Raw genomic sequence first — 22,604 nt, forward strand, 5'->3', positions numbered from 1 at the left:
TCACTGCTTGTGACCTTTGGTAATGTACAACAGGAAGGATACCCTCAGGTTTATGGTGCAGAGCTGGAAGCAGGTATAAGAGATTTTCTTCCTTCCTCATCCCTTTCTTTCCAACTCTTTCCGTCCCTACCACAGAGATGCTGGTAAAATAATGTATGTTATACTGTGAGACATGGTCAATGTTCTCAGAGTTTGTTAGTCTTGTAGATGTTCCAGTCTTACCTGTAGGAATTAAAGCCTCTTCCGAGGTGGCTCTGTAGGAACTCAACCCTGCATGGTAGAAAAGATAAATGGGATCATGGGAGGAAAAGGCAGGAAGAACAGAGAGTCCATCAGATGCCCAAGTGTGGCATGAAGGCTCTGAACAAACTGGATACTGGAGGATTGCTCAGTGGGAAGGGCATAGCAGTATTTGGCACTACGCAGAGGACTTGCTGTGTATTTGAGATCCAGCTAATAGATCTGAGCATACACATAATAAACCATTATTATTACTAACATGTGTGAAGCACCTACTATGTATCTGGTGTGGGAACCCTAGTGGCATAGTGGTTAAGACTTTGGCTGCTAACCAAAATGTCGGCAGTTCGAATTCACCAGGTGCTCCTTGGAAACCCTATGGGGGCAGTTCTACTCTGCTGTACGGGGTAGCTGTAAATCGGAATCGACTCGGTGGCAATGGGTTTTTTTTTTTTTTTTTCTGGTTTTATGTATCTGGTGCTTTGCATATACATGAACAACACAAGGGTATTGTTTTCCTCTTTTAGGAGATGAAGAAACTGAGGCTTAGACTTTATATAACTTCCAACACTGATACGATAATGACTCATTTACAAATAGTAAGAGATAGAACTAGGATCTGAACAGTGGTCATCTGAATTTACAATTCGTGCTTTTTCCAGCAGCTACGTTGTCTCAGTAGAATTAAGATACAAATATAAAAGGATACGGGGTATGAGTGATACTGTAATGGTTCCAACTTTGGACATTACTGCAAACATACAAGAACAAACAGCTTATGAAATCATTCTCAAGTCTTTAATTAAAATCCATATAGCATTTAACATGTATAGATGTTTAAACTCTTTCAGTGACTCTTATATTTTAAAATCCTTTTGCACAGTATTTTGGGGATAACTTCATGCTAGAAATCTACAAATGTACAACTTAACAACACAAAAATACATTCGGAGTCCATTCCAATGCATGTTTAAAACACTTTACCTGGCAGAACAATGTAAAGATATTGTAAAAACAAAAACTACAAAATGAGCACAAAAAAGTCTTCCCTTTTGAATTTTTAATAAAATACTGCTCTGTATAAGATCTAATGAAAAATTCCAGTTACTTATAAAATAGTTATATGTGAGAAAAGAAATGAATCATATATATACACACACACATATACATATGTATGAATTAAATGGACACTTTGACAACACAGCACACTATTATTACATGTCAAAATAGATGAAAATACTCAAAAGCAATTGGGTGCTAGGTGAAAAAAAAGTAAGATACCGGGGCGGAAGGACTAAGAAAAGACTAAAAGACCTTAAAGGAAACTGTGGGACCAAATTCTCACTATTATTTCATGAGAAAGAGTATGAGAACTGGGCTTCAAATTATGCAAACATCTACAGAGACTTAATTACTTGGCCTGGGCAATTTAATAGTATACCAATTGTGGAAATAATCAAGAGCAATGGGTGTACCGCTGGAAAAAAACGAACTTTGACAGGTTTAACGATGTACAAACGTATCTATTGGAAACCACGGTCTCCTTCACAAATTGCACTTGAGATGTCCGAATGCATTGATGGAGCAAGGCATTAGTAGTGGTACACACACACAAACACACACACACACCACAAGCAGCTATGGATTGTTAATGCTCCTAACTACTAGAACTATTTTATCCATTTTTTCTTCTCTCTCTGAGAGAATGGCCTGTGATATCTGAGCTGTTAACTCAGTAAGTTAACAGTGAAGCTTACAGCTGGCCTGTTTGCTCTGCCCTGTTGATGGAGACCTGCTGACATCAGTTTCCCCTCTGTCTTCTTGCTAACCCGCAAAAGACAGAGAGGTCTTATGGAAATATGAATCAGGTCAGTCTGAAAATATTCATTTCTCAAACATGAAGCTTTATCCTGACTAGGAAAGGAAGCTCCTGTAAACAAGATTGTATCACCGACAAACCTTACAGAATAAAGAACACTGCCAGTTTGAGTACTACTGCTGTCTCTAGAAAAATGCCAAGTAAACATCTGTGATTCATTTCCTTTTAGGCAGACGATGTCTTTCACAGATACTTCCTTCCAATAAATGAATTCCCCTCTACAGTAAAGAGAATTTAGACACAAGATGGTACTAAGAAATACAGCAAGCTCAAAATGCTAGGAAATCACACAACAGTTGTTTAAGAAAATGATGTTCTGAATGACAAGAAGCATGTTAGAACTAATTTCTGTGGAGATCTGGACAGTTTTAGCTATCTCATATAATAAGGTAAAAATTAATCACTATAAAAATGTTTGCTTTATTAATACAAATAGAATGATGATTAAAGAGTGAGTGAATAAAAAAAAACCCTGCAACTTATCATTTCTTTGATCTAGAAGGATGCATTAGTCTGAAAATGTAGTGACTGGATTTGTCTTATTTAACTGTTTTCCTTCTTTCAACCCCTTGTCGCTGCTCCCTCCCCTTGAAACAAAGAATCTAGAATATTCTTGAAGTCTCAGTCTAAAACCAAAGCAAATAACTGATCATAAAAAAGGAAATATAACAAAAACCCTGCATCAATAGTTCTTTGTTACCCTACTCCCATCGTTCCACCACCAAGAGGCAAAAACAAAAAACCCTCCAATCTTCACTACTTGTCCCTTTGAAAAAGCAAGGAAACTCTTAAACTGAAACCAAGATTCACAAGAGGTAAATTTAATTTTTCACAGTCCCAGATGTTTAAAGCAAGCAATACATTCTGTCAGATTATAAAACTCTTAAGACCAGGTAATGCAGGAAACTGTGTATGGGGCGGGGGGGGAGTGAGATTGGAAAGATCAATCTTCAAAGTTCACTTAATTTGCTTAAAAAAAAAAAAAAAAAGATTTATTGAAGAAGAATATTTACAAATAATGTTTCAGTAAAGAGGGGAAGGTTTAAATAGATTTAACTGCTTCAGTTATGTAGAATCATGAAGAAATACGGAGAATCTGCTCCTCTGTACTCTATACGGTCCACAGTTCTCACAAAGTCCACAGCAGAGCCAATGGGTGAACAGACATACTTCTAACCTTTGGGGGTGGTCTGAGTCTGCTTCATCCAAAAGGGAAAAGCAGTAAGTTTCCCAAAGAATGGATCCAATCTCCTCAAGGTCATCATGAGGAAAGAATGGCTCTGCCTTATGTCCTTCATGGGGAGGACACATCTCTCATTAATCTCAGGTCTATGAGGAAAACAATCTAGAAGACTGCCTGACCACTATCCAGACGCTATGGAGCTTGCTCCCATTTCAATCTCTTTTCCATCTTAACCTTTAGAATAATATGTCTACAAAAAGAATGAAAAGAAAACACTTTCACTGCCTATCCATATAGCATCATCAGCTTGCTTTGCTAGAACATGGGGAAGTATTCTCACAGGCTCAGTGGCACTGTGCTTACTGACATTTTTCTTGGAGTTCTCAGAAGATAACTCGTGCCCCTCTCTCTGTGCCCTAAAACAGACGCGGGCTGCTCAGCCTTCACAGTTTCACAGGAGTAATGACTGAGGCAACTGAATGTTGGAGTCTGTACGGTTACGTGAGGGGAAGAAGATTATATACTTTAAATGTAATAAGAGGTTCACACAACATTATTGTTACAATTTAACTTTTTGCTTATAGTCCCATAATAGATACATCCATTTCCTTTTAAAACAAACAGAGTAAAGCTGTACATCTGACCGCCCAGAATGACGTATGGTAATTTCCAAGTTTGAATGTGGGTGCTCAGAAGGGAGCTTGTGAGGCAGGAAGGACAAACACTGAGATTTTTTTCAGCCTCATTATCAGAGTCTCACTACGGATAAACATTGCCAACAAGGAAATGCTGGGAACCAGTAAACATCTGAACCTAAGAAATTAACAGAAAATCAAATCACAGGAGCTCACATGACTATAACAAGTGACAGCTAATGAATATTTATCTCCTTATACTAAAGGCACTACTAATATACAATTATCCTGCTAATATTCAGAGAAACCTTGAAATCAGCAGTTAAAGAAATGAATCCATTTAGTTCAATACCAGCATTTTTTTAAAAAAAAAAACAAATAGAGTACTTTAAGACTCATGATAAAGTCTTCAAAGAGCTAAATGAAATCGAGTGTAATAATAAAGCAGCTCCATAGAAAGATTGTGATTCTTACTTTTAAAAAAGTATGATAACTTCCTTAAAAATATAAGCATATCACAAAAACTAAAAGGTAAATATATATACATATAAAATCAAAACCTCAGGTCCTGGTACTACCGGGAAATTTTCATAAATTTTAAAATAATTTCAACAGCCACAGCTTAAACAACACACATCCACACATGACATGCAAAGACAAAATGCCAGAGTCACCGAACGGTCCAGCATAAAGCTAAAAATACGGAACTAGAATAAGACAGGCATTTGTCACGTAAACCATGTCCATCAGTAACTAATGACTGCGCCTGTTTTATAGCACACTTTGGAATTTAAAAAACATTAATAATTTCATCGATCCAGGAAGCACTACACATGGACCAAAAATGGGGCTCTTGTATGTTAAGCAAGCAGATAAAAAGCTATACAAGAGAGACATACAATTTGTTTTAATTAACAACATGATTGATATTTTGTACTTAATTTTATTAGAAGATTAATTTGTGATCATTGTACCCTGTATATTTTGAAACTTAATCTCATTAGAAATTACTAATGCTGGTTCTTCAATAATCTAAAAAATCGTAATGACTTACTCAAACCTAGATTGCCATTTATAGTTCCAAGCAGTTAGATGAAATATTCTCGTCAGTATTCTAAAGTTGCTTTGGTACAAAATTGAGAATAAAGCAAAACTGGCAGCACCTCACATGCGTGATCATTTCACAGCAGGTCTAAAGGACCTTCGGAGATGACAAGACATAAATTAAAACACATATAAATAAGAGCCACTCTTTTGAAAATTTGTTACATCATTAAAAAGTGAAACAAAGTCCACATTCAGTAAATAATATTTGAGGCCCAATTCTCATGCTTCATTTAATTATCCCTCAATGACAGCATAAAAAAAAGTTTTTTATTATTGCTACGATGATGTCTAATTCGTAGTTTAAGATGTTTCTAATGAGGAAGCCAATGGTTAGAGTGGTACATTTTGATGCTTAGTCCACTGATACTATTTTAGCACAAGGTTTTAATTTAGTCTTTTTTGTTTTTTAAACAGCTTTGTTGAGGTATAACTGACATACAACAAATTGCACATATTTAAAGTGTATAATTTGGTATATAGTCTTTTAAACAGCATGAAAAGTGCCTGACAACTAAAATATTAAAAATTTTCAACTCAAACATATCTTAAAATAGTACATTCTACTTTTATGAGACACAGATATATGGACTATGCCTCATAAAAGGGAAAGGGAAGAAATTAATTTAATTCCAATACCAAATTTATTCAGAAGGTTTAGAAACACCAAAATTCACTGCAAGTTTTCTTGGCTTTCTTCTTGAAGAACTTGGTGTTGCCTTATGATGAGACAGACTGTGGCCTTGGGAGACAGCTTCAACTTGAACAGAAGTTGCAGGTTGAGGAATCTGAGGAGACTTTACAGAAGCTGATGAACCCTCCTGTGGAATCACTTTGGTGACGTCAGAAGACCCTGGCTGGCTTGTCTGAAGTGGGGCAGCTTGAGAAGAACTCTGGGCCTCTTTACTCTCAAAGTTCTTTTTATTTGCAACTCTTTTTTTAGTAACCTTCAAGGGATAAAAGTATCAACAATTAACAATGTAGACAAAAAAGGCCAGTGTCAGATAACACCATTAATCACGCTGCTATAGTTGTCACTCACTGTTGATTTTTCACCTCGATCTCCAGTCTTCAAACCAAACTTCAGTAATTCAGAGAATTGAGTGACAAAAGGAAAGAATTCTCCATAACTTAAATATATAGAGAATTTATATTCCTGATTTTAAATTTTGCTAGAATTATTATTACTAGTTATTAGATCACAAACCCAGAGAGCAGGGGCCAGTCAGACTTGTCACGCCACACATCCTCAGCACTCATATCAGTACTTGTCTTCTTGTTGACGCTGAGCATGTAATTCCTGAATACACTCATTTTGCTCACCCGTCTTTAAACTTAATTTTGAGCAAGAAAAACAAGTTTCCTCCAGGTCTTACCTGCAGAGGTATGAACTGATTGTGTACACCACCTGGCACTCCCCCAGCCACGGGCATGGTCCCGGGATAGGAAGCTCGATGGAAAGTCTTTCCAGGTACTGTCGCTGGTGGTGCCCATGGCATCGAGGCAAAGAGATGAGATGACGAAGGCATCATATTGGCTGTTGAAAACCATGGAAAATTTCTCTTACAAATAAAACTTCATCATCAAAGCCCTGAAACTTAAGGCTTCTTTCTGCTAGCCGTTTTTCCCCCCCTATATTTTGTTCTCTTTGGCAAAAGGGCTACACTTATTGTAATTATTCTTGCTTTTAACACTCAACCTTGGGAGCCCCCCACTGGGACTGTGAAGTCTCTACAGAAGTCAATTTGTCATTATGCTGTCTGGCATGCAAAGTCCGAGAGTACCACATACTGACATGAGCTTTGGGAATACTAGTAATTTTATTAAAATAGTAATAATAAAATGGTTATGAATGGTCCCCAGAGGCAGAGAAGCCTGGGAACAAAGAGAAATCTTAAGGATCTCACCTGCCCCCAGTGCTAAGTTGCTTCCATAATGATCCCAGCCTACAGAAAAAAAATAAATAAAAAGCTCAAGTCCTGAAATCCGTTAACTTTCAAAAACATGCAGATTCTTTCCCCTACTGTAATACTTGTAATTTAAGGATTTTTATAATTTACATTTTGTTACTGAAAGTGCATTGAACTAGTGGTTCCCAAACCTGAATCACCCAGGGAGCTGCAAGATACAGACTCCTTCCTGGGCAGGGCCTCAGGCACAGTGAGTCAGACTCTGAGGGGCCCAGGAATCCGCATTTTCAACAAGCGCCACAGGTGGTTCTTATGCAGACAGCTAGTACCAGTGCCGCACGTGGGAACCACTGCATTCAACAGTGGCAACACGAGCACACTGTCACTGAAGAAGGGATGCACTGTTTTCAGTCTTTTCAGAGGAATAAAAAAGTAGCCTGACCTGTGAAATAGCACTGCTTCATTACAGTGGTCAAATTAGATTTTCCAAGTTGTGGCGAACTTCCTACCTTGAGCTACATGAAAATATCAGATCCATTATGACTAAAATTATATGATTAAGAGGCGGGACCAAGATGGCAGACTAGGTAGACGCTACCTCCGATCCCTCTTGCAACAAAGACTCGGAAAAACAAGTGAATCGATCACGTACATAACAATCTATGAACCCTGAACAACAAACACAGATTTAGAGACGGAAAACGAACAAATACGGGGAAGCAGCGATTGTTTTTGGAGCCTGGAGCCAGCGTCCCAGTCAGCGGATTTTCTGGAAAAACTAGTTTCCCAGTGATGGCTCGGAGACAGCAGTCCATATCAGACCACATAAAGAAGCAGACCATGACAGCTTCTACCCCCCAAACAAAAGAATCAAAATCTTTCCCAAATGAAGATACAATCCTGGAATTAACAGATACAGAATATAAAAAACTAATTTACAGAATGCTTCAAGACATCAGAAACGAAATAAGGCAAACTGCAGAAAAAGCCAAGGAACACACTGATAAAACTGTTGAAGAACTCAAAAAGAGTATTCAAGAACATAGTGGAAAAATTAATAAGTTGCAAGAATCCATAGAGAGACAGCATGCAGAAATCCAAAAGATTAACAATAAAATTACAGAATTAGACAACGCAATAGGAAGTCAGAGGAGCAGACTCGAGCAATTAGAATGCAGACTGGGACATCTGGAGAACCAGGGAATTAACACCAACATAGATGAAAAAAAATCAGATAAAAGAATTAAAAAAAATGAAGAAACCCTAAGAATCATGTGGGACTCTATCAAGAAGAATAACTTGCATGTGACTGGAGTCCCAGAACAGGGAGGGGGGACAGAAAACACAGAGAAAATAGTTGAAGAACTCCTGACACAAAACTTTCCTGACATCATGAAAGACGAAAGGATATCTATCCAAGATATGCATCGAACCCCATTTAAGATTGATCCAAAAAGAAAAACACCAAGACATATCATCATCAAACTCGCCAAAACCAGAGATAAACAGAAAATTTTAAAAGCAGCCAGGGAGAAAAGAAAGGTTTCCTTCAAGGGAGATCAATAAGTTCAGACTACTCAGCAGAAACCAGGCAGGCAAGAAGGGAATGGGACGACATATACAGAACACTGAAGGAGAAAAACTGCCAGCCAAGGATCATATATCCAGCAAAATTCTCTCTGAAATATGAAGGCGAAATTAAGATATTTACAGATAAACACAAGTTTAGAGAATTTGCAAAAACCAAACCAAAACTACAAGAAATACTAAAGGATATTATTGTTTGGTCAGAAAACCAATAATATCAGATACCAGCACAACACAAGGTCACAAAACAGAACATCCTGATATCAACTCAAATAGGGAAATCACAAAAACAAATTAAGATTAATTAAAAAAAAAAATACTCATAACAGGGAATCACGGAAGTCAATATGTAAAAGATCACAATAATCAAAAAGAGGTACAAAATACAGGAGGCATAGAACTGCTATATGGAGAGCGATACAGGGCGATATAGAACACTACAAGTTAGGTTTTTACTTAGAAAAATAGGGGTAAATAATAAGGTAACCACAAAGACGTATAACAACTCCATAACTCAAGATAAAAGCCAAGAAAAACGTTTAACGACTCAACAAACATAAAAGTCAAACACTACGAAAATGAGGATCTCACAATTTACTCAGAAAAACGTCTCAGCACAAAAAAGTATGTGGAAAAATGAAACTGTCAACAACACACACAAAAAGGCATCAAAACGACAACACTAAACACTTATTTATCTATAATTACGCTGAATGTAAATGGACTAAATGCACCAATAAAGAGACAGAGAGTCTCGGACTGGATAAAGAAACACGATCCGTCTATATGCTGCCTACAAGAGACACACCTTAGACTTAGAGACACAAACAAACTAAAACTCAAAGGATGGAAAAAAATATATCAAGCAAACAATAAGCAAAAAAGAAGAGGAGTAGCAATACTAATTTCTGACAAAATAGACTTTAGACTTAAATCCACCTCAAAGGATAAAGAAGGACACTACATAATGATAAAAGGGACAATTGATCAGGAAGACATAACCATATTAAATATTTATGCACCCAATGACAGGGCTGCAAGATACATAAATCAAATTTTAACAGAATTGAAAAGTGAGATAGACACCTCCACAATTATAGTAGGAGACTTCAACACACCACTTTCGGAGAAGGACAGGACTTCCAGTAAGAAGCTCACTAGAGACACGGAAGACCTAATTACAACCATCAACCTACTTGACCTCATTGACTTATACAGAACTCTCCACCCAACTGCTGCAAAGTATACTTTTTTTTCTAGCGCACGTGGAACGTTCTCTAGAGTAGACCACATATTAGGTCATAAAACAAACCTTTGCAGAGTCCAAAACATCGAAATATTACAAAGCATCGTCTCAGACCACAAGGCAATAAAACTAGAAATCAATAACAGAAAAACTAGGGAAAAGAAATCAAATACTTGGAAAATGAACAATACCCTCCTGAAAAAAGACTGGGTTATAGAAGACATCAAGGAGGGAATAAGGAAATTCATAGAATGCAACGAGAATGAAAATACTTCCTATCAAAACCTCTGGGACACAGCAAAAGCAGTGCTCAGAGGCCAATTTAGATCGATAAATGCACACATACAAAAAGAATAAAGAGCCAAAATCAGAGAACTGTCCCTACAACTTGAACAAATAGAAAGTGAGCAACAAAAGAATCCATCAGGCACCAGAAGAAAACAAATAATAAAAATTAGAGCTGAACTAAATGAATTAGAGAACAGAAAAACAATTGAAAGAATTAACAAAGCCGAAAGCTGGTTCTTTGAAAAAATTAACAAAATTGATAAACCACTGGCTAGACTGACTAAAGAAATACAGGAAGGAAACAAATAACCCGAATAAGAAACGAGAAGGACCACATCACAACAGAACCAACTGAAATTAAAAGAATCATATCAGATTATTACGAAAAATTGTACTCTAACAAATTTGAAAACCTAGAAGAAATGGATGAATTCCTGGAAAAACACTACCTACCTAAACTAACACATTCAGAAGTAGAACAACTAAATAGACCCATAACAAAAAAAGAGATTGAAATGGTAATCAAAAAACTCCCAACAAAAAAAAGCCCTGGCCCGGATGGCTTCACTGCAGAGTTCTACCAAACTTTCAGAGAAGAGTTAACACCACTACTACTGAAGGTATTTCAAAGCATAGAAAATGACGGAATACTACCCAACTCATTCTATGAAGCCACCATCTCCCTGATACCAAAACCAGGTAAAGACATCACAGAAAAAGAAAATTACAGACCTATATCCCTCATGAACATAGATGCAAAAATCCTCAACAAAATTCTAGCCAATAGAATCCAACAACACATCAAAAAAATAATTCACCACGATCAAGTGGGATTTATACCAGGTATGCAAGGCTGGTTTAATGTCAGAAAAACCATTAATGTAATCCATCACATAAATAAAACAAAAGACAAAAACCACATGATCTTATCAATTGATGCAGAAAAGGCATTTGACAAAGTCCAACACCCATTTATGATAAAAACTCTCACCAAAATAGGAATTGAAGGAAAATTCCTCAACATAATAAAGGGCATCTATGCAAAGCCAACAGCCAATATCACTCTAAATGGAGAGAACCTGAAAGCATTTCCCTTGAGAACGGGAACCAGACAAGGATGCCCTTTATCACCGCTCTTATTCAACATCGCGCTAAAGTCCTAGCCAGGTCAATTAGTCTCGACAAAGAAATAAAAGGCATCCGGATTGGCAAGGAGGAAGTAAAATTATCTCTATTTGCAGATGACATGATCTTATACACAGAAAACCCTAAGGAATCCTCCAGAAAACTACTGAAACTAATAGAAGAGTTTGGCAGAGTCTCAGGTTATAAAATAAACATACAAAAATCACTTGGATTCCTCTACATCAACAAAAAGAACATCGAAGAGGAAATAACCAAATCAATACCATTCACAGTAGCCCCCAAGAAGATAAAATACTTAGGAATAAATCTTACCAAGGAGGTAAAAGACCTATACAAAGAAAACTACAAAGCTCTACTACAAGAGATTAAAAAGGACATACTTAAGTGGAAAAACATACCTTGCTCATGGATAGGAAGACTTAACATAGTAAAAATGTCTATTCTACCAAAAGCCATCTATACATATAACGCACTTCCGATCCAAATTCCAATGTCATTTTTTAAGGTGACAGAGAAACAAATCACCAATTTCATATGGAAGGGAAAGAAGCCTCGGATAAGCAAAGCATTACTGAAAAAGAAGAAGAAAGCGGGAGGCCTCACTGTACCCGATTTCAGAAGCTATTATACAGCCACAGTAGTCAAAACAGCCTGGTACTGGTACAACAACAGGCACATAGACCAATGGAACAGAATTGAGAACCCAGATATAAATCCACCCACGTATGAGCAGCTGATATTTGACAAAGGACCAGTGTCAGTTAATTCGGGAAAAAATAGTCTTTTTAACAAATGGTGCTGGCGTAACTGGATATCCATTTGCAAAAAAATGAAACAGGACCCATACCTCACACCATGCACAAAAACTAACTCCAAGTGGATCAAAGACCTAAACATAAAGACTAAAATGATAAAGATCATGGAAGAAAAAATAGGGACAACCCTAGGAGCCCTAATACGAGGCATAAACAGAATACAAAACATTACCAAAAATGACGAAGAGAAACCAGATAACTGGGAGCTCCTAAAAATCAAACACCTATGCTCATCTAAAGACTTCACCAAAAGAGTAAAAAGACCACCTACAGACTGGGAAAGAATTTTCAGCTATGACATCTCTGACCAGCGCTTGATCTCTAAAATCTACATGATTCTGTCAAAACTCAACCACAAAAAGACAAACAACCCAATCAAGAAGTGGGCAAAGGATATGAACACACATTTCACTAAAGAAGATATTCAGGCAGCTAACAGATACATGAGAAAATGCTCTCGATCATTAGCCATTAGAGAAATGCAAATTAAAACTACGATGAGATTCTATCTCACTCCAACAAGGCTGGCATTAATCCAAAAAACACAAAATAACAAATGTTGGAGAGGCTGCGGAGAGACTGGAACTCTCATACACTGCTGGTGGGAATGTAAAATGGTACAACCACTTTGGAAATCTATCTGGCGTTATCTTAAACAGTTAGAAATAGAACTACCATACAACCCAGAAATCCCAATCCTAGGAATATACCCTAGAGATACAAGAGCCTTCATACAAACAGATACATGCACACCCATGTTTATTGCAGCTCTGTTTACAATAGCAAAAAGTTGGAAGCAACCAAGGTGTCCATCAACGGATGAATGGGTAAATAAATTGTGGTATATTCACACAATGGAATACTACGCATCGATAAAGAACAGTGACGAATCTCTGAAACATTTCATAACATGGAGGAATCTGGAAGGCATTATGCTGAGCGAAATTAGTCAGAAGCAAAAGGACAAATATTGTATAAGACCACTATTATAAGATCTTGAGAAATAGTATAAACTGAGAAGAACACATACTTTTGTGGTTACAAGGAGGGGAGGGAGGGAGGGAGGGAGGGAGAGGGTTTTTTATTGATTAATTAGTAGATAAGAACTGCTTTAGGTGAAGGGAAGGACAACACTCAGTACATGGAAGGTCAGCTCAAATGGACTGGACCAAAAGCAAAGAAGTTTCCAGGATAAAATGAATGCTTCAAAGGTCAGCGGAGCAAGGGTGGGGGTTTGGGGACCATGGTTTAAGGGGACTTCTAAGTCAATTGGCAAAATAATTCCATTACGAAAACATTCTGCATCCCACTTTCAAATGTGGCGTCTGGGGCCTTAAATGCTAACAAGCGGCCATCTAAGACGCATCAATTGGTCTCAACCCACCTGGAGCAAAGGAGAATGAAGAAGACCAAGGTCACACGACAACTAAGAGCCCAAGAGACAGAAAGGGCCACATGAACCAGAGACCTACATCATCCTGAGACCAGAAGAACTAGTTGGTGCCCGGCCACAACTGATGACTGCCCTGACAGGGAGCACAACAGAGAACCCCTGAGGGAGCAGGAGATCAGTGGGATGCAGACCCCAAATTCTCATAAAAAGACCATACTTAATGGTCTGACCGAGACTAGAGGAATCCCGGTGGCCATGGTCCCCAGACCTTCTGTTGGCACAGGACAGGAACCATCCCCGAAGACAACTCATCAGACATGAAAGGGACGGACAGTGGGTGGCAGAGAGATGCTGATGAAGAGTGAGCTAATTGTATCAGGTGGACACTTGAGATTGTGTTGGCATCTCTTGTCTGGAGGGGGGATGGGAGGATAGAGAGAGTGGGAAGCTGGCAAAATTGTCACGAAAGGAGAGACTGGAAGGGCTGACTCATTAGGGGGAGAGGAAGTGGGAGTACGGCGTAAGATGTATGTAAACTTATATGTGACAGACTGACTTGATTTGTAAACGTTCACTTGAAGCTCAATAAAAGTTAATAAAAAAAAAATTATATGATTAAGACATTGTTTATATTGTCAAGGGCATGCCGGTGTAGCAAAGTAACAAAAGCAAGGGCTTGAGAATCAGATAGATGGGTTTTAAATGCCAATTCTGCTACTTATTTATGACCTTACACAAGTTAAAAAATTTTAATAATACAACTACATGCATGTTGTACTAAAAAAATGTTTTCAACATGAAATAGCAGTTACCTGTTACACCCAGAGTTCAATTGTTTTAGGTGTTTACTTCCACACTGCTCAATAATTTGCTTAGACTACTATTTAGCGATTTATCAATTTTAGGTACTATTGATAAACCTGTCCACTCCTGTTAAGTATATGTTAAGTATGTCACAAAATTTGTTTAAAGATATAAGCAGTGTTTATGGCATGTGCTCGTTTAATACTGTCACTACAGATCAAAGGAGGGTACGCAGAGTCTTGAAAACATTTTTACTCCAATAAGTAATTATCTTTTGCAAGTGCACTGTGTACCTATTCTTAATACTTCTCCATACACCGCATCTGATCTATCATATAACCTACCTTGCCGGCCAAGACCTCCCTCTGCCCCTCTAGTTGGCTCTAGTTACTTTCTAGACCTGCTGGGCAGCTGCCATCCTGGGATTTCAATTCATCTCATAAGATCCCTTATGTTTTTGGTCTCATGGCTTCCTTTTTTTGAACTCTTCTTTGTTTTGCTGGAGCACACAATCTAGTAGCTTCTTAAGAAAGGGTGCCACCAGAAAAAAATCCGGTTGCTGTCGAGTCGATTCTGACTCATGACGACGCGTGTGTGTCAGGGTAGAACTGTGCTCTATAGAGTTTTCATTGGCTGATTTTTCAGAACTAGATCACCAAGTCTTTCTTTCAAGGTGCCTCTGGGTGGACTCAAACCTCCAACCTTTTGGTTAGCAGTTGAGTGCATTAACCTTTGCACCACCCAACGGTGCACTGGAGGTAAACCTGCATGTCTGAAAATGTCTTTATTCTACCCTTGTACTGGATTCATAGTCTGGTTATACAGAGAAGTCTAAGACAAAAATCATTCTGCCTCAGTATTTTGAGCTACTTAATGCTCAACTGCTCTGTAGCTTCCAGCCACTGTTAAACAGTGCGATTTTTTCCCCTCATTCTTGATCTTTTATGTGTACTTCTCCCTCCGCCTCCCCTTTCTGGAGCTCTCAGAACCAGCTCTTTATCACTGGCATTCTGAATGAAAGGCAGTCAAAATCATTCATTGTGCTCATCATTTGGCAGGCCCTTTGTTTCAGAGATAGACGGCTGTTCTTTAGTTCCAGGAAACTTTTTTTATATAATTTTGTGGATACTTTCCTCCTTTCCATTATCTCTGGTCTCTTTTTCTGGAACTGCCATTAGATACATGTTGGACCTGCACGTTGTTGCTCTAAATCTCTCTCCTTTCCTATTTTTCAGCTTTTATCTTGTTCTTCTTCCTAAGATTTCCTTGGCTTTATTTACTGAATTTTAAAATTATGACTCAACAATTTTAATTCTTGTTCTTCAGTTATTCTGTTTTCATAGATTCTGTTCTTTTTGCATGCAGTACTATTTTATTTAACTGAGGTTATTAATTATAGTTGTCTTTGAAGTTTTCTTATTTTCTACATTATCTCTGTTTCTATGTTCTTTTTATTTCTCTTTGTTTTGGTCTCTCTAGAGTTGCTCCTTAAATGTGTAGTGATCTCTCATAGTTTAGATCTATTCATAAAATAGAGTGACTCACTAAAACTGTGATTAGATGTGGTGTGTGTAGGAGGAGGGAGCAGGGCTAGATGATTTGAGGGCTTCACTCTGGGATGACTGGATGGTGAGCCAGTCTTTTGGTTGGGACACTCCCCAAAAGTCAGTAGGTCTTTGGAGGTCAATGAACTTCTCAAAAGAATTATCCTCCAATTTCCTATCTCAAGGGTAGGACAATGGCTGGCTACAATCTAGGAATCAGCCTCATTCATTATTTACTCTGTGCCTGGTGTCCTCACATCTGGAATGCCTCCAGAGGACACAACTCCGGTCTTTTGCCTGAAGAGGGAACTGCCTGGCTATGTGGGGGAGAACTGGGGTGGCCCTATCACTCCCCATGTGAACATTCAACCAATCCCTCTTTTTAGTGCATGCTTCGTCTTTGCCTTCTCTGATAGCTTCTGATACCTTCCAAGTCTGCATCTTGTGGGAACTGCGTGGAGCAACTCTGCTCATCAGGTCATTTGTACACTCTTCTACAGGTGCTTTAGTTTGTAGCCTTCCCTGCTCTGCTAACTTGGTTACTACTTCTTCAGCTGCTTTACATCATCACAAATCTCTTTAATCTTTAATGAGCTGATCCTTCTTGCGATGATTAAGATTGTGTGCCAACGTGGCTGGGCCGTGATTTTCAGTGGTTTGGCAGTTGTATGATGTTGTCGTCACCCCCATGATGAGATCTGCTGTGAGCACACAATCAGTCAAAAGGGAATCTCCTTGGGTGTGTGGCCTGCTGCGAATCTAAGTGGACATTCTGGCAAAGCTTGCAGGCTTTTGTTCATCCAACCTCTGGTTCTTGGGGCTTGAGCTGGAAGCTTACCTGCAGTCTCGTCTGCCAATCTTGGGATTTATTGATCTTTGCAGCCTGTGAGCAAGAGCCTTGCACTCTGAGCTACCGATCTTGGGTTTGCCAGCACCTGCAACTATGTGAATCAGGAGAAGCCTCCAGCCTGACCCACAGACTTGGGACCTTCTAGTCTCTACAAATGCGTGATCCATTTCCTTGATTTAATCTCCCTGTATATATATATTTATACACTTCACTGGTTTTGCTTCTCTAGAGAACTTGGCCTAAGAGACACTTCTGCCATCTTTGCCCTTATAGGTTTACACTTTTAAAATTCTTTATTATTCAGTTTAATGGAACTTGGAAAAGAGGACAACTACATGTTGTAAATTTACCTTGTTTAATCAGCATTATTAACCTTTCTAATATTTGTAGTAAGGATTAGATACATAGAGCTCCTGGAGTAAAACCTGCCATACAGTAGGGAGTAACAAACTATCCCCTAAGGATACTAGAGGGGGAGAAAAATAGTTTTCTAAACTAAAAAAAAAAAAAAAACCACCCCACAAATTACTGGTTTATAAAATGACAGTAATTACGATATGGAGAAGACAACTGCTATCAGAAGAAAGGCTGGGTGATTAACTTAAGATTTAGAATCATAAAATTATAAAATGTTAGTCTTAAGATGATTCTGGACACAAAGAAGTTCAATGATTGTTTTTCAAGGTCAGTCAAAAGAAGAGCCTGGACAAAAATAAGAGTCCCGATTCCACAGTGACCTTTCCACTCCACTGTGGCTTCCAGCACGTTAGGAAGTCACTAACTGGCCACAGAAAGAAGGGAATTACCTGCCTGACAACTCAGGCATAATGCTTGAAGGAGGAGGACAAAGACACGAGAATATAAGAAACATATACGATAAGCTTAAAAGCCTTTTCATTATTCCTTCCCTCATCATTAGGGGCAGTTTCTTTCACATCTATAGCTTCAAAGCCTCCCTCACCTTCTCCCTTCCTCCCCCACCTCCTGTATCTGGTTTTTGATGTTTAACTTAAACTCAAATTCACCTGTTGGCAGTTTTTAGGGGAACAAGATCCTGCCTACTACAAAGAGCTGTCCTGGTCTCATTACATGGAGGCCGCAGAAGAGGGATGTTGTTTCTAGATGAATCTATAGGCTGGGCTTCAGGCCGACTCCTCACAATTTGCTCTTACATTCCTACACATTTGATGAATTTTTGCTTGCCTCAATATGCTTCTTAAAGAAGAACCTTCTAAAAATGACAACTCAATGACAACTATTTAGAAAAACAAAATATCTTACCAGTAGGTTGAGGAAAAACTGGAGGAATGGTTCCAGGTGGTACAGCAGCAGGATAATTTGGAAACATTGGTGGAGGCACAGAGAGATTCACTCCTATCGAGCTCTATGAAAGCATTAAAAAGTTATAAGACAATGCAACAAAAATATTCTATACAGACTAATTAAAAATGTAAGAGAAGTTATGCACAGTTCTTACCAACTGTTGTAAAGCAAAAAATGCAGCCTTCTCCTTGGCTTCATTTTCAGAGTGACACTGTGGTCCATGTACCAGTAAACCATTAGATAATTTTACCTGGCAAACTGTCATTGTCTAAGAGAGAGAATACAATGCCAATGAAATTATTTGTCTAGAAAGTTGATACCCCCTGCCAAAGTTTAGTGTAAACAAGTAGAATAATTTTATTTGACATTCTATAAAAAAGAACTCAAGAATTCAAACAAGGACTATCAATTTATGTTTTGAATCACCATGCAAAATTGCAAAAATTTTGTAAACTTTCAATGTTTACAAAATAAAATACTCTCTAAGCTGGTTGCTGGCACAGTGGTTAAGAGTTACAGCTGCAAACCAAAAGGTTGGCAGTTCAAATCCACCAGCTGCTCCTTGGAAGCCCTATAAGGCAGTTCTACTCTGTCCTCTAGGGTCACACTATCGGTTGGAACTGACTCAGTGGCAATGGGTTTGGTTTTGGTTTTCATAAGCTGTTTGAAGGGTTAAACATCTTAATGCAAATGAAAACCAGCAATTTTTTTCCTTTATACTAAGGGCTGCAGTAAGGACTGCCACCTGTTTTTGTAAACAGGTTTTACTGGAACAAAGCCATGTCCGTTTTTTTACATATTGTCTATGGTTGCTTTCACACTCCAACAGCAGAGCTGAATAGATGCAACACAGACCATATTGGCTGAAAAACCTAAAATATTGACTATCTGGCCCTATACCATCCACTAATTAGCAGTTATTTTTCTAATATGAACCGATTTCCAAAATCTAAGACTCAGAGATTCTGGCTGATTTTATGTTCACATCTAAATTACAGCTCTTTATATTTTGCTTTAATACTTTTTCTTTTACAAAAAGATTTTTTGAAAAATAATCTCCCTCCCCCCACCACCAAAAAGGTAGCCAGCTCTATGCAATATTATTAGTACAATCCTGCCTTCTGTTTTAGGCTAGAATGTGCCAAGAACTTGGATATAAAGAGGATAAAACAATCTTTCTGGTTACAGTACAGTCTGGGGGTCCCTGAGGCCCTTTTCAGGGGATCCTTAAGGTCAAAATTATTTTCACAATAATATTAAAATGTTATTTGCCTTTTTCACTCTCATTTTCTCACAAATGTAAAGAGTACAAAAAAGTTCACTGATATGGTTTCAGAAAGCACACAGCAACGAACCTTGAAGAAAACACTACTTTGCAAGTTTTAAAGTAGTATCAAAGAATATCAAATAGCCGGCTAATTAGCCAAAAAGGCTATGAAAAATTTCCTTCCTTTTCCAGCTATCTATCTGTGTGAGGCCAGATTTTCTTCATATACATCAACAAAACAATATATCACAGGAGACTGAATACTGAAGCAGATAATGAGAATCTAGCTTCTTTAATCAAACCATAAATGGAAAAGATTCACAAAAAATGTAGAACAATGCTACTCTTCTCATTTACTTTTTTAAAGAGTTATTTGAATAAAAAATGAATAAACATTAAAAATATTCTCAACTTTAATTTCGAATATGGTAAATATAGATGATTATAACCTAAAAAAAAAAAAAAAACTTTTTTTTAACCTAAGAAAACAAAAATTCTTCAGAATCTTAAAAAAAAAAAAAAATGGGGGAATCTTAAAATTCTTTGGTGGTTCTGAGACCAAAATGTAGAGAACTGCTGCTGTAGACCAAGATCCCTAGCTCTATTAGTCTGAAGCACCTTGCCAGGCAGATCTGCTGCTGCCCAAGGGACCTCGCCCTCAGCCTCTTTGCGGGCTCTGGTTATGCATAAATGGAACAGCCAGAATGAGAAGCATAATTTATGCTGTTCATAAAGTCAATACAAAAAACCAACCCCAGCCCCATTTTTTTTTTTTTAGTCGAAGATTTTTCATCAATTTATTTAAGCTCAGCATTAAAGAAATTATGTGAATGGGACAGTAGTGTAACATACCTGTGGTGTTCTAAGAAAGGAGAAATCTGGTTGTGGCATTCCAACAAGTGAACAAATTCGAGAAAGTTCAGTTACTGGTGTGGACACAGGAGGCATCTGGCTGGGGGTGGGCCAACACATATTGTCCATAGACTGAACGTTATGGTACTCATTAGCACTGTGAGACTTGTTCATGTAAGATGCTACAAAAGAGAAATATCTATATTAATGAAATGACATCTCATACTATTATTGCCAGGTTTTATATGAGAGCAAGCAGAAAATCGTTAAAATGTGAAAAAATTAATCTCCATGAAGCAAATACGAGAACTATTCAGTTACTGCCTAAAATTACTGACTATAATAAAAATTTTCAGGTGATTATAAATTGCATAAGATTTTAAAATATGTAGTTGACTGTCAAAAACTAACACCTTAGATGACTATATGGTGCTGTTATAGCAAAATGTGAACAAGTAAATAGGGCCTTCTTGAGTCGATTTGTAATTAATTCTTAAGTTTTGAGACTTCAGATTCAGCCTTACTTCTCATAATCTCACCTTACATTCCAAGACACATGGACAAATTTTTTGGATGCTCCAAAATGATGCTTCTTAAAAGTTTTTCTGAAATTAAGTTTTTTAAGTACTTTTATATAGAAGAGGATTAAACATTTTGAAATTACACTGATCCACAAACCACTAATGGGACAAGAATGTACCTCTGTGAAAAATTAATCCAAAACCTTTACTATTACAGACTTAAAAAGAAGTGGCTTGCCCAGAATCACAGAGCCTGTAACTTCTATGATGTGGACTAGACTCAGGGCTCTTTACTCCAAGTCTATAAGCTTTCTTACTATACTGAAATAAAAGTAAAAATTACTTGTCATTGATGGGGGAACTATTTTTATCCAATTTTGTTTAGAACATTTATTTTGCTCTATTTTAGGAGCAATTCTATCACTATGATAAATAATTAGCTTCCTAACAGTTAATGACTCATAGCAACCCTATAGGACAGAGTAGAACTGCCCCACAGAGTTTCCAAGGAGTGCCTGGTGGGTTCAAACTGCCAACCTTTTGGTTAATAGCTGTAGCACCTAACCACTATACCAACAGGGTTGCTGTGAGTCGGAATCGACTCAATGGCAATGGGTTTGATTTTTGGTTTTAACAATTTAGTGCAATTTTTAACTATTTACCCTATTACTCACCGGAGTATAAATGGGACTTGGCTCTGATTTTGTTCTGGACTTTGATGCTTAATAATCTCAGGTCTGCTTATTCTAAAACATTTTTTATTTCCCTGAGAAACTTCTATCCGCTGTCACTTTCGTATTAGTCATTCTCCCTGGGAAGGCTTTGGCAGATAATTACACAGACAGAGTACTAAACTACGGTGGAGACAGAGGCAGTGATGGACATTTACCGGATTTCAACAGCTGCGCTACAGCCTTCACGGGTAATTGCCCATTTTTCAATGTCTGCTTCCTATTATTTATTTACAGCCTTCATGTTGGTTATTTAGACATAATACTGATACCAGTTATCAATACCTACTATGTGCCAGAAGGAACCCTGGTGGTGCAACAGTTAATCTCTTGGCTGCTAACTGAAAGGTTGGGAATTTGAACTCATCTAGTGGCTCCGTGACAGAAAAGATCTGGTGATCTGCTCCAGTAGATTTAAAAAAAAAAAAAAAAAAAACCACCAAACCCACTGCCCTCGAGTTGATTCCAACTCACAGTGACCCCATAGGACAGAGCAGAGCTGCCCCATAGGGTTTCAAAGGAGCACCTGGGGGATTCGAACTGCTGACCTTTTTGGTTAGCAGCCGTAGCTCTTAACCACTATGCCACAAGGGTTTCCTCCCATAGATTACAGTCTAGAAAACCCTAATGGGGAAGTTCTACTCTGTCACACGGGGTTGCTATGATTTGAAAAATCAACTTGATGGCAACTAACAACTATGTGCACCAGATACAGTGCTAATTGCTTTATACATGTTATTTAATGGTCAAAACAGTCATTTCCAATGTTATTATTCTCATTTTTAAACAGGAAAAATGAATTTCAGAAAAGTTAACATATTTAAGTTATATAGTTATTTTTAAACCACCAAGAAAAAAAGAACTAGAATGTGCAAATCTTTCCAGGTGTAGATACCAGGTTTGGGTATCTAAGGAATGCATAATCGGACTAATACAAGTTAAGTAATCATAAGAAGACATTTTAGGGATTATGGTCCTATTGGTTACATATTTATATTAGTACATAACTGACACAAGTATAAAATGATACTCCTTTAAAATTTAAATAAGTTTTCTTTCTTAAAAGTACATTGTCATGGATTGAATTTTGTCCCCCCAAAAATGTGTATATCAACTTGGTTAGGCCATGATTCCCAGTATTCTGTGGTGGTCCTCCATTTTGTGATTGTAATTTTAAGCTAAAAGGATTAGGGTGGGATTGCAACACCTTTACCAGGTCATATCCTCGATCCAATGTAAAGGGAGTTTCCCTGGGGTGTAGCCTGCACCACCTTTTATCTCTCAAG

At 37.8% G+C, this 22,604-nt stretch overlaps 1 protein-coding gene across 7 annotated transcripts in view; it reads right to left on the minus strand.

Annotated features, from left to right (window-relative positions):
* Positions 1 to 671: 671 nt before the first annotated feature.
* Positions 672 to 22,604, minus strand: part of XRN1 (5'-3' exoribonuclease 1) — a 109,353-nt gene continuing 87,420 nt past the window's right edge. For 4 of the 7 annotated variants that reach the window (XM_064275540.1, XM_064275545.1, XM_064275541.1 and 1 more), the window contains 6 exons: positions 20,067 to 20,248; positions 18,102 to 18,215; positions 17,906 to 18,008; positions 6,949 to 6,987; positions 6,418 to 6,578; positions 672 to 5,988 (listed from right to left, as the gene is read on the minus strand). In XM_064275540.1, coding sequence (XP_064131610.1) covers positions 5,686 to 5,988; positions 6,418 to 6,578; positions 6,949 to 6,987; positions 17,906 to 18,008; positions 18,102 to 18,215; positions 20,067 to 20,248 — 902 coding nt within the window. In that variant the 3' untranslated portion in view covers positions 672 to 5,685. The remainder of the gene's footprint in view (positions 5,989 to 6,417; positions 6,579 to 6,948; positions 6,988 to 17,905; positions 18,009 to 18,101; positions 18,216 to 20,066; positions 20,249 to 22,604) is intronic. The other 3 variants (XM_064275546.1, XM_064275543.1, XM_064275542.1) reach the window with 1 other exon arrangement.

Source organism: Loxodonta africana, chromosome 23 (genome assembly GCF_030014295.1).
Source record: "Loxodonta africana isolate mLoxAfr1 chromosome 23, mLoxAfr1.hap2, whole genome shotgun sequence".
Lineage (NCBI taxonomy): Eukaryota > Metazoa > Chordata > Mammalia > Proboscidea > Elephantidae > Loxodonta > Loxodonta africana.